Source organism: Anabrus simplex, chromosome 1, assembly GCF_040414725.1.
Source record: "Anabrus simplex isolate iqAnaSimp1 chromosome 1, ASM4041472v1, whole genome shotgun sequence".
Classification (NCBI taxonomy): domain Eukaryota; kingdom Metazoa; phylum Arthropoda; class Insecta; order Orthoptera; family Tettigoniidae; genus Anabrus; species Anabrus simplex.
Genome location: NC_090265.1, coordinates 1,546,391,021 through 1,546,405,001, shown reverse-complemented (window position 1 = coordinate 1,546,405,001; position 13,981 = coordinate 1,546,391,021). Strand labels below are relative to the sequence as shown.

The 13,981-nt window shown below is 38.6% G+C and overlaps 1 protein-coding gene across 2 annotated transcripts in view; it reads left to right on the top strand.

Annotated features, from left to right (window-relative positions):
* Window positions 1-13,981, top strand: part of S2P (membrane-bound transcription factor site-2 protease) — a 112,702-nt gene that overhangs the window by 75,877 nt on the left and 22,844 nt on the right. For both annotated transcript variants that reach the window (XM_067138076.2, XM_067138075.2), the window contains exon 5: window positions 11,283-11,463. In XM_067138076.2, coding sequence (XP_066994177.2) covers window positions 11,283-11,463 — 181 coding nt within the window. The remainder of the gene's footprint in view (window positions 1-11,282; window positions 11,464-13,981) is intronic.

Sequence of the window (13,981 nt, the reverse complement as noted above, 5' to 3'; positions counted from 1 at the left end):
ATCCACAGAGTCAGCTTTCGCTATGGAATTCTACATTGTATACAGAATTCTAGGCTAGGTAGTGTACATGTTGTGAGCAAGATTATATTAAAATGCATAGCTCTTAACGTTACTCGAGAAACGCGTTGGGGAAGTCATCAAACGTCTTTTCTCTTATGAAGACTGGGTTAGGGAATTTTCATTGCAGTGGTAGGCCCGCTTGCCTTCATATGAAATACCCGATCACTTTTAACGAACATTACTTCGCTACCGGTCTAACAGTCTAAAGTTCCGAGCTGGAATGATCAAGCCGCAGATAGTCGTGATCCGTGAATGCTCTTCCATTTTTTACAGCTGAGAGGGGGGTGGGTGTGTGTGTGTGTGTGTGTGTGTGTGTGTGTGTGTGTGTGTGTGTGTGTGTGTGTGTGTGTGTGTGTGTGTGTGTGTGTGTGTGTGTGTGTGTGTGTGTGTGTGTGTGTGTGTGTGTGTGTGTGTGTGTGTGTGTGTGTGTGTGTGTGTGTGTGTGTGTGTGTGTGTCGAATAGTGGAGAGTCCCAGCTGTTTCGTAGGAGTACCCGATGAGTCGGAAAATCTCAATTCACTACACTAGCGGCAGAAAAATCTTTCTGACTTGGAGGCAAATTTTTCCTCCAAGCCAAAGAAGAAACCCCACTTCACTGCTAATTTAGAATAAAATGAATGTAGAATTTAATAAAAGTGATGAGGAAGAAGCTTTTCTTAAGAAACAGCTCTTTCCAGGGTTGATTTCTTAGTTATTTAGTGAGTTGTGGTGCTATAATTTGGAATATGCCTTAATTGTACTTCCAGACCAGGTCATACTACTACTAAATGAGCCTCTGCCTTAAGTGTGCATGCTGCTCATTCAAAACAGCCCGTCAGAGTAGGGATCGAATAGCTGGAATACTATGATGAACCAGTGTTTTACGTACCAGCAGTATCAGAAAATGTGTGAACCAGAGGAATGGCACGCTAAAGAAGAACGTTTTCTAACTCCACAGCTATTTCCTGCCAGTATTCAGTCAGGCTGGTATACTCGGTACACAGCAGTAATCCCATCTATTGTAGTTGAGTCGCAGCATAAGAGACAAAGAACATGGTCAATATAGTGCGCTTTCGATATTGTAGGCCTTCACATTTAGTTTTCTTCCGACTCTGAAATACCACTCTTATCATAGTCGGTACGGTAAAACTGATTAAAACATAAATTATCGGAAATTGTATTCTCTATAACTTTTGTAATTTAGCACTTTTCAATACATCTTAGCTAATCATATCTTAGGTCAGTTTGGTAAAGCAACAGATAGGGAATCTGCCACCTGGGCGACTGCCCTAAATGCAGATTAGTAGTGACTGATTGATTGACCAATAATATAGGTATTTAAAAATTAAATTTTCTGCCTTCCCCTAAACTGCAATATCATCCGGGGTGAATAAAATTGTTTATAGCTTAGACTGTAGTTTCTTATTCCCCATCTCTATATACCATTTTTCATTACATTCTATTAACCCATTTTTTCGTGGTTCGGCGTTGATATAGACTTAGCAACAAAAGTACATAGTGTTGAATATCTGTGTTATCATAACTGGTACGGTAAAAGTGTATAAGACATAAGTGATCAGAAATTTAATTCTATATAACTTTAGTTATGTAGTATTTATCGATAGGAACACTAATAATATAAATGAGGATTAAATTTTAGGCCTTCCCCGAAACTACAATTTCACTCAGCGTGAATAAAATCGTTTATAGCCTACATTGTAGTGGCTTATTCCCTGACTTTACATACTGATTTTTATAAACTTCTCTTCAGTCGTTTTCTCGTGATGCGTGTACATACATACATACATACATACATACATACATACTGAACCTGTCCAAGGCTTCAGTATATAAATAAAATGTTGTGGCATATAAATATATCAGGATGGAGCACCCTTGATGAGAGCTTCAAACAAGCCTGGGATCGAAGTCCCATCACCCCTACTACAGTATGTCCGCGGCTGGGCTCAGGAGAGCATTACGGATCAGTGGACCATTCAGAAAAGGGCAATATACTAGTTATCTCTATAGTAGAGGAACCTTAACAATGAGAGAAATACAACTAAACTAAGAAATGAGAAGAATGAATCTATCTTTCACAACATAAATTTAATAGCTAAGAAAGCACATGTATACTATCTGCACAGATACGCCACACCATTAAAATACATGAAATTATTTACACTTCAAGTTTTCTTGAGTAATCCAATGTCTTTCTGGTCTGTTTTCTAGATCTGCATTACATTCAATAGCTTTATAAACCTGAGAAGGCTATTCTCTGACTATTTAACTATCGAAAGCACTTGTCACATTATGCACTTATATCACTGTACATAAAGATAATTAAGCAAAGGCATATCTTGCGATGTTTCGTCTTGTTTATATCGTGAGTTAACATATTTTAAATAACAAGTTACGATACCCTAGTATCAAGTTAACTGAGGTGTATGACAAAGAATTATGAGCGTATTTCAAGACACATGAAAGTCGTACCACAGCATTCGCTTGGAAAATCTATCTGAGTATCTAATAAATCATCAAATCTTATATGGCACACGTTTCATCAGGATATCACATAAACACTAATTCACAAACAACACATTTAAACAATGTTGTTTCCTGGAACAATACATATAGTGAAACGAAACCATTACAATAAAACATATTAATCATCACTGCCTGAAATAAAGACAAAACAATAATGTACTTCATATTCACATGACGAATCATAGATGGTACAGTCCATCAGCAGTTGGCAACACTGGGCATAACTTCCGCTGCTGCCTGGGAATGAACCCAAGCTTCTCTGACAACGTGTGGTGTGTAGTCCACCTGTAATCCCTATACAATTTAATTTAATGTGAATAAAATGGAGGGCAATTCTCTCATCTCAGGGAACTGTGAATCTATCCGACGGTGATAATCTCTAAATGATGGCATGTGATTGTTATATCGAGAATGGAAAGCGAGCTTGCGAGCAATGTGTTCCTCATTGTGGCAGGACAAGTATTTTGCTCCAGCCGTCCTGACAGCGGACCATAAATTAGTCGTTATCACATATCGGCTCTAATTTGGCCTTAATCATATCCCTGGTGCAGAATTATGCTCGCACTCATCACTCATTTAGGGAAATTCATATTCTCACATTACATCGCACCTAGACAACAATCTGCGTAAACAGCTCCGCCCGCTCTCACGTTGTATCAAACACATGCAGACTTAAAAAAGAAATCCTACCCTTCGGGACAAATATACATTAACACTTGTGAGCTAAATAAACCACGGTTACACCCCGCTGTAATTTCTCCATCTTCTGGTCCAGCAATCTTACATTACATGGAAGAAACTGTCTAACTCATGTGTGAAGTGCAAAATAAATAATCTTAGAATCTTTTGACGACTCATGCTGATTTATGAAATGATGATAGCTGGAATCATTTTACTGAATATTAAAAACCCTTTCAACATTATACGCTTCACACTTAAGTTAATCTAAGGCCTTAATTATAACATGCACTACCTTTCCCCTATTGAAAAAAATAAAAATGATCATCCGACCCTGAAGAAAAATCTCTATAAAACCCTAACAAACAACTATTACCATCTCTTTGAAACAGCGAAACGCTAAACTACATTCTGAAGTATTTACATGCAAGTTACTTATTTACATTTAATTAAAAGATGCAACTTCGTGCAGTAAAACTTAAAATGGTACTCATCACTTTCTGCATCATGGACAGCTCTCTCGGGCAGGTAGACACGTGGATCTAAGCGAACATCACGGCAGCTTCAACAGCATAGACTCCAGGGTTCAGCTGCTGATGAGTCACTTGCATATCGGCTGGGTTCTCGTTCAGTGTTGGATGTTCTGGAAGTTCCACAACGCGTAGGACGATTACAGGCAACCTGCTTGTAGTCTCCTTCCTCGGATGATGATGATGTCACTGGTTGAAGTACACAAATGAGGAGACCTTGCTGATTATAATTGTGCTACATTTTACGTCACAAATTATAGTTATAATGATTAGAGATACCCATCGGCTCGAGCACTCTAATCTAGTAACGGTATTGTTCATGTCGCCCGCTACTACTCACTTATTTGCATATCTAGTGCAATCTCAGCACTTTAGGCTCTTACTGGCTGGTTACTGTCACCGGATATACACTGTTACTTTAAACAGATGTGGTTTTAAGTTGGCCTGACTCACAGCACTAGTCATGGGTTGAACAGATTCTACTGCATTTGGGGTTGCCTAGCAGACGCCGCCCCTTTCAACATTATTGCCAATAAGTCGCTCATTCCTTCTCCCAATTTGCTCTTCTGAATAACACACAGTTATAGACCTCCTACACTACTCCCTCAGTATTATTATATCCGTACATTTAGTTATATGGCAGTATAGCTTACTGCAATCGAACTGCATTTATTTCACTCACGTACGGTTCAACACACCTCCTCACACGTCACACATATAACTATACTCACGGCTTCGTACTGTCCCTTGTGAATTCTTTAGCGGTAACCTTATATGCACACTACCTTTGAATTACTTCATTGGAAAGTATTATCAATCTCGTAACCACTCACGAATAATTATTGAGTCACCATTTTATAATATCACAGTCTGACAAAGAATGTTGTCCACCACACAAGTATTATGAACATCAACTATGAACATCTAACGTATCACCAAGCAAGTACAAGTATTAGTATATGTATTAGAATAAGTATGCACCACTGCCTCAAATCTCATCCCTTATATCTATCTGGCGTGAATGGTGAGGGTAGGCCACGCCTCTTTGCTAGACTTCGTTCTGCTAATAAATGGTTCTCAACAGTGATTGAGGTATCAAATTAAAGCTTATGCACTCATCTTCTCACTGATCTGTTTTCATTACGATCATATCGTGGGTCTGTCCATAATCTTGAAAGCGTCATCTGGTAATTCAGTGTAGGTGGAGTCTGAGCTTCTGGGATTTCTTGGGCTTCCTCTCGTCCACTTTCAACATTTGGATACCATCTGGCTGCACCCTCATTTACTGTGTATTCATTATTATTTCAATTATGTAAAACACTTCTTAGTGTTATAAAATGGCATAAAATTAAGGGATTCTTATGAGCCTTAACTCGTAAATATCCATCACGTACCTCACAACTTTTTTTATTATTATTATTATTATTATTATTATTATTATTATTATTATTATTATTATTATTATTATTATTATTATTATTATTATCAAAGACAGCTGAAGACAGTGGATTGGTACTAGTGAATATGCAGGGAAACCTACAGAGATATACTATTTCCAGGGTTGAAAGCAGTGCTTCGTGACCTGCATCTTCTGTTTTGCATGGCGTGCCTCGTCCTTTCTCTGTCCCTCGGAAAAGGAGCGCTTTTAAGTTACGAGTGCGCGCAAGACCTGTTTCTGCTACTTGCGCACAACGAGACCTTGGCCTCTCGGGCTAGCGGCGAGCCACTCGTGTTCCGGGGTGGGTAAACTGTGCTAATTTGGGCTCTATTTGTCGTAGAATCGCATAGGAAACGGCATATTCAAACTGCAGGGTACCATAACATGCTCTTGACGATGTGATGAACAGTCACAATACAGACAGACAGACAGACAGACAGACAGACAGACAGAAATTACGGAAAAGTAAAAAGTATATTTGCTTGTTACTGTGGACATGACCAATACAGAAATACCATTCTTTTCAAATGCTGAGCAATGTACAGACAAAAATCTTATTTTATATATATAGATTTTATGAGAAAATAAAGCATTGTGAATTAGATCCACTGATTATTTTAAATTCATAATCATTTTTCATATTCATTTGTTTTAAATTCTAGTTAGTGGATACAATATTGTTCCATCTTGTGCCTTTAGGGGCCGATGACCTAGATGCTAGGCCCCTTTAAACAACAACAATCATCATCATCATCATCATCATCATGAGAGCGGGTGGCTCAAATGACCCCAGAAATAACCGGGATAAGATGAAGAAAGTTTTTTAACAGTAAATGTCTCTGCCTTTACAAAAAATGACCCTCACAAATCCTAGGCACGTGCCGGCGAAATTGTGCAAACACACACGGTCTAATCACCCTAAGCTGGTTCTATTCCCGTGATTTTTAAATCTACGCATGTGAAAACCATTTTTGAAATTGTATCTCCATGGGGAGTACATATTTTTGAAAACAGAGAATTCATTTCTCCTTTAGCAGGTTAGCAATCCCTATTTGCTGACATGGCAGGACCACGCAGTTGGTCTGTCTCTGCTGAGCAGAATCTTGGAGGTGCGTGCCAGTCCAACTGATGAGCCCGAATGGCATGTCTGGGTGGAACTCTGCAAACGCACATGGCCTAACTATCCAAAAGCTGGTTTTATTCCTGTGATTTTTAGATCTACGGCCGTGAAAGCCATTTTTGGAAAGGCATTGATGTTGATAATTGGGCTGCGATGACAATTGATGGTAGAAATAGTTCTTGGTTCAAGGTACTTACAGGTGTTAGACAAAGCAGTAATCTTTCACCTTTGTTGTTCATAGTTTACATGGATCTTCTACTGAAAAGTATAAAGGGGCATGGAGGGATTAATTTAGGTGGAAATGCAGTAAACATTTTGGCCTGTGCTGACGGCTTGGTCTTATTGGCAGATTGTGCTGAAAGCCTGCAGTCGACTATCTTGGAACTTGAAAATAAGTGTAATGAGTATGATATGAAAATTAGCCTTTTCAAGACTAAAGTAATGTCAGGTTGGGAATTCTAAACTGGAATAGTTGGATCATTTCAGGTATTTAGGATGTGTATTTTCCCAGGATGATAGTATAGTAAGTGAGACAGTATCAAGGTGCAGCAAAGCTAATGCAGCAAGTTCTCTGTTTTTCAGACCAGCTTTGCTTTACGGGAGTGAAAGCTTCGTGGACGCGGGATGTCTTATTCATAAATTGAAGTAACAGACATGAAAGTAGAAAGAACAATCTCTGGTACAAACAGATGGGAATAGTGGCAGGAGGGTGCTTGGAATGAGGACGTACAGGCTAATTTAGGAATGAACTCGGTTCATGAAGCTATACACATAAACTGGCTTTGGTGGTGGGATCATGTGAGGCAAATGAAGGAAGATAGGTTACCTTGGAGAATAATGGACTCAGTCATGGAAGATAAGAGAAGTAGAGGCACCAATGGTAAGATTAAAAGATTTATGGATAAGAGGTCGAGAACTAATCAAGACCACAGAGCTAGTTACAAATAGAGGATTGTGGTGGTGTTTTGTAAATTCACAGGGGCTTGCAGACTGAGCACTGAAAGGCAAAACAGTCTTTAATGAGTATGTATATATCTTTAAAAAAAAGGCTTTAGATTATTTGGTTATTTGATCGCCTGTCTCCAGTTAGACAGAATCATGTCGATGAGCTGATTCATCCTGCAGCTAGTAACAATAATCCCTTCTAACTGATTGGATGGTCAATGTTTTGTTTTTGTTTTGCTGCAACATGTAACAGTTTCGTAATATCGGGAATGACTTCTTTGCACTCAAATGCTTTACCTTCAAAGAACATCTGTGATTAGGTGACTTATACTAGTGGATTCTTTACTACACAATTTTTTTTCATGGAAGATGACACTCCTATAGGGGATCATTATTAAACTTATATGGCATTCTTTAATGTTCTTCAAGGTCATCACATAGTACAGGAAGCAAAAAGCAGCATGGTTTGTAACACAAGATATACTAAAGAAAAATGACGAAATGATGTCTTGAAGGAAGTAAATGAGATTGGGCCATTCTAAGTCTGCAGTATGTGGAGGCATTAGAGGTTGGAGGGAGATGTTCGAGAGCCTTGGCCAATCCAGCATTCTTGGAATTTTTTAATTTAATAAGTCACACAGGGAAAGGTCAGAGTGGACTGGAGTCCCATCCTGCTGTACCCACACTTCATTCATTAGATCCTTGTCTAATCAGCAGAGTGAAGTAGTCAGAGTTTGTAATACAGCATTCACGGTTTCTTCAGAAATATAAGTTCATGAACAGGTGGTGTAATGTCATGCCTACCCATATCATCACATTTAGTGGGTTGTGTTCAGTTTCTTCAGTGAAGTAAGAAATTTCCTTGCTCCAATGTTCATCTGAACATTTTTTCCAAGAGAGTTTAATGTGCCTCTTGTGTCCATATCCGACAGCTGAATCATCTAGATTGGGTGAATAGTCTTTGAGATAAATCCTTTCTCATGTGGTCAGACAGCTGATTTCAATACATACAAAGGTTTGCGAATGGATTTCACTAATGGATTACTCAGTTGACTACAGTAAAATATCACAACATAACTCCAAGCATTTCTTTTTTTCTTCTGCTGTTGGTCTTCTACAAACCTACATACCTACCTACCTGCTCATCCCTCCCCCACCCCGTCTTCCTCAGGGAAGCAGTCCTTTTTTTTTTTCAATGGAACTATATTAAACCATTCTCAAAAAGGCATCTTGACATCTTGCTGTCTTTCATATGGTTGGATGTTTTGTAAACCCTTACATGCTCTAGCAACTACTCCTCAAAAGAAAAACAATTCTTGTCAGCCATTTTCAGGTGCGTATTAACCGTCAGGGCTGGCCTGTCAGTTTGCGGGGCGTGGGGTGAAAGTAAATTGTGGAGCCAGTGAAGTAGGTGAAAATTCCATATTCAACATGAATAAATTATTTTGTAATACAACAAACTTGACCGTTGTAAAAGTTTGAAAGAAATTTATTAAAAAAGCCACCATTCCAATACTTTACAATCTTTAAGTTTAAATCTTTATACTTTAATGAGGAACCCAGTTCGGGGCCCTGACTTAGCTTAAGATTAAGTATGGCTGAAGATCCTTACAAAGCCTAAGCGGAACATGTCCCATTTTAACATATATGTAATATTTGTATCTTAAACTTAAAGATTGTAAAGTATTGGAATGGTGGTTTTTTAATAAATTTGTTTGAAACTTTTACATTCTGTACTCCAATACGGCTATCATAATGAGACTCATAACATGTAATAAAGCTTGACCATTATCGGTCCTTAATTGGTCCGTACTGATTCTTAACAATAATGTATATGGGTGATTGTTTATCCGCCCTGTCAATATATTACAGTATTTGGTTTTTACCTTGCCGGGCTGAGTGGCTCAGGCGGTTGAGGCGCTGGTCTTCTGACCCCAACTTGGCAGGTTCGATCCTGGCTCAATCCGGTGGTATTTGAAGGTGTTCAAATACGTCAGCCTTATGTCTGTAGATTAACGGACACGTAAAAGAACTCCTGTGGGACTGAATTCCAACACCTCGGCGTCTCCGAAAACTGTAAAAGAGTAGTTAGTGGGTCGTAAAGCAAATGACATATTAATTAATTAATTGATTTTTACCCTGTTTTATATGTACATTCGGGAGCCTTAACTCCTTTCATCAGCGTTACAACATCAAAATCAGCCTTCCCCAGTTTTGTGCCAGTTTTGACCTTTGCATGTCACTAAATATTTAATACAAATGGAAAGTGTACTAAAAATAATTTAACAATCTACTTCATAATATGCAAGCTATACTGTACGATACAATGCAGTATTATATTATATGTTTAAATACTATTTGCAACCTTGCCCTGCCCATGGGACGGACCTGGTAGCAGTCAGAGTGACGTGAACACCAGTCCTGGTCATGCAACTCTCATTGCCTTTTCCTTCCCCACAAAACATTACCAGTCTTATCATCATCATCATCATCATCATCATCTGGCTCCCAGCCCTTAGTGCACAAGGCTCCAGCTTTGAACCCGTGGAGAAAAATCTGACAACTGCACTTAGAAATCTGTCAAGGTACTACAGTTAGAACCATATCAGACCCAATTATTCTAAGACACAAGTATGTGCCCACCATTTAAGAAATAGGGAAGCTCATCATGAGTTACATCTAGAATGGCCAGGTATCCAATTGCAGCACTGTTACACTCCAAAATACCTGGGAGTGACCCTTGATAGAGCTGTTATGTAAGAATAGCAAGATGAAAATCTTCACATGAAACAGTCTTATTCACAAATTGGCAGGGTTGCACTGGGACTCCCATCTTCAGACAGTCAAACTTCAGCAATGGAACAGTTTTTCTTCTGTTGAATATGCTTTTCCAGTCTGGTACAGTTCGTCTCATGCCAGACAGGTAGATACGGTCCTCAATGAAACCTGCAGGTTGATTACAAGTTACTTAAAGCCTACTGCGACAGATAAGCTCTATTACCTGGCTGAAATGGTGCCACCCTGTGTACGTAGAGAAATAGCTGCCAACAGGGAGATGCTTAAAGTGAAACAGAACAGTGCCGGCCCACTGCATGGACATAGTCCTGCTCAGCAACGGATGAGATTCCAGAAAAGCTTCTTGAGGACATCTGAGGTGCTTACAGTCTCACTACAGAAGGTAAGGCTGGAGCTGTGGAAGAAGAGGATGCCTTATCTCTGCAGACAGATACCAGCAGCTGAGCCATTACCAGCTGGACGTAATGAAAGCTGGCTTGTGTGAAAGTCCCTGAACAGGCTTCGAATCAGGAGTGAGAACATCCAGGGATAACTTGAAGAGATTGAAGTGAATGCGGACAAGAACAAGCCATGTGCTTCAGTGCCCATTGTGCCCAACATCTTGCACTGAGGATGATATCCTACAAGCCACTCCGAGTGCCTTGGACATTGCAAAATACTGGGCATGTGTAAAATGATCTCACGTCATGATTTGTATATGTCAAACTGACTTGTACATTAACTGTAAATTTGTATGTTTTCAACTCGTATATAATAATATAGTAAGAATTTCATATATAACGATTACCTTAAAGACTGAAAATAACAGCTTATCCCAGTTTTTCTGGGGTCACTGGAGCCACCTAGGCTCACTTTGGTTTTGGCTGGGGGTTTTAAGGTTGGATGCCCTTACTAACACCATGTGATTTTTGAGATGAAAATCTCAACCCAAAATGACTGGGATTCAAACCCCAACCTTCCGAATGGGAAGCCAGCAGCTAAGCCACTGAGCAAATGATACTGAAAATATTGTACAATTAGCACTTGATATTTAAAAAAAAAAAAGCTCAAAGGGAACATCACTTGCATTATAAATTAGGTACATTCTTTATTTCTGTCTATAAATGAACATAGATTCTAATTCATAGAATTATTGTTTTATATGTAAGTTTAATTTTATGTTTAATATTGGTATAATGTAATGTTGTAGGGTTCACCAGTTATGGGTCCAACTGGCCTCCAGCAAGGTGACCGGGTAATTGCTGTTAACCAGTGTGAGGTATTAGATAGTGATAGTTGGTACAGCTGCATCGTGCAGGCTGTTAAGCAGCAGAGCCCTGGGTATTGCATTTCTGCAGAATTAGTAAAGGAACATGATGAATCCATTCCAGGTATGTTGGATTGATATTTCGTTGGCGTTCTGGCAGAAGTTACTAAGTCCAAAAACACAGTTTTGAAATAAATGGGTTTTAAGAAATCAGTGATATATGATTCTATATTACTGCGAGGCTATCACACTTTTTGGGCTAGTTCTGTTTGCAATGCCTTCTACTATGTTACGTATTAAGTGATAAAGTCCACTTAGACACTTTTGCCTGGACAACCATCTTCAAAAATGGACTTCACATTAGAAGGTAGGGTACCTGTAACCCCAAAACGGTTCATTACGACCACACCATCATGTAGAACGTGTTTTCTTTCCCCCAGTAGTGCATTGTAACTCAAATTTATAAAAAATGGACTTAGTTCTTCTGCCTGAATGCCGAAGATTTTTAAAATCTCTTTATCAACTTCTCAGAAGGGTGCTGTGATTAACTGTTGTCCTACTCTCAGAAAGCAGCATCATACATAATGATGGATTTTCGTGTATGAGATCAAGAAATTAATTTGTGTGTATTAAAATATAGTAAAACCTCGTTAAGACGTTTTTGCAGGGGACAACAAAAATGAACATGTTAAGCAATAAAACGTACTACTGAATATATGAATAAAAACTATCCAACAGAGGTATGGAAACATTAGATATGATTTTTTTTCACATGGGTGCATTTTACTTTGTGTATCCGTGGGTACAGTGAAAAATATATCCATCATTTCTAAAGATGAGAGGAAAGTATTAAAAGGCATGAAAAACATGAGAGAACAAATATGAAAACCTTCTTGCTGGGGCTTATAAAAAACAAGTGCACTGAAAGGTGTGGAAAAACTCCATGCAACAAATATGAATACATATGCTCAGGGCCAATAAAAATATCCAAGTATTATTGCAGATCACACTCTTTCTAAATCAAATGTTAGTAGAAGCCTTTTATTTCGGAGCAGTGGGTTTTAAAACCTTATTTTCTGGTCGCACTCTTAGACAGTGAATTGGAGGTTACACTTGATCTTATTCTTTGTCTTCTTCTTGATCTTCCGCATAAATAGCCTCCGTCCAGCCACTGAACCTCTTTGATGAATGCTTATATTAAAGGCCATATGGAATAAATTATTCTGCTAGGGAAAGGCCATAACCATGTGCAATCGGGAGGAATCAGGAGGAATGACTTTGACTGCTATTTTGAAAAACTTCGACCAAGTCAAATGATAGAGTCGAAACTGGAAGGTGCAAGTTCAACATTTGTGACCTCTGTGCGCTTAAGGATGCAGATGCCAGTCCACTTTCTGAAAGATTTTAATTTTGTATTCATTAGTAAGGAATTTCATGACTTTTTTTTTTTTTTTTCCGTATCCATAACTAGGCTATCAGGGACAAGTATGCACCGCACTAGTCAGTTTCACATGATTATATTCCTAATCCAGATATAAGCTAGCGTATCACGCGACAATATTTCACTGTACCACTCAACACAAAATAAATATCTAATTTCTGAATGGAATGCAAAATACAAGCACAAATAGGCTCACTTTTTCCTTAATCATGCAACTGTGGTAACGGCATTACCCGAGTTGTAAATCAGGTTCCTTTCACAAGGGATGACAAATAACATTTTCAGGGCTGGGAAAATGTCATGGTACTAGTAGTAAGCGGCAATAGCGAAAATTCATAATGCAATAGGTACGTTTATATGTCCTTAATCCAGATATAGGCTACCGTATCTCACAACAAAATATTCGCTACACTTCACTGTACCACTCAACACAAAACAAATTTCTAACTTCTGAATGGAATGCGAAATACAAGCACAAATAGACTCTCAATCTTGCTGCTAACCAGCAAACAACACAACATTCCTGAGGCTAACGGCTTGCTCCCGAAGGTGCAACTTATCCTGTGAGGTTCAAGAATTTATGGCCATTTTCCAGAATCGTGCAACTGTGGTGACGGATCTTACCCGAGTTGGAAATAACATTTGTTTCACAAGGGCTAGGAAGAATGTGATCGTACTAAGCGGTAATAGCGAAAATTCGTGACGCAATAACAGAGGTATTTTTATGTAGATTTAATGCGATGAGAATCATGACTTTGAAGTGGAAAAATGTGTTAATGGGGAACGCGCTAATGAGGTTTCACTGTATACATTTTCTGAATTAAAGAGTAAGGCAGGTTCCATCTGATATTTATTTTTGCGTGTGGTTAGGTTTTAGATAATGAAGGAAAAATTTGAAAATTTGAAAAACTAATCAAAGTCCAAGGGAAGGAAATTATGAGGGCTATTTTTTAAGTAAGCACGATTTTACTAGAAAATAAAAACTGCTGAATATTCCTGGGCGATTTATGTTTCGTCTGATTCTATACACATTTAGATACCATTCCTCATAGTCTCCTACGTTGTAACATTTGTCATATTATGAGGTAAGTTTCTTAAACCCTCATCATAGAAATTTGCCGCCTGTGATGAAGATCATGTCTAAACTGTTGTTTTCACTTTCTCGTCTGTGTGGAAATGTTTGCTGGGAAGGAACCTTTTC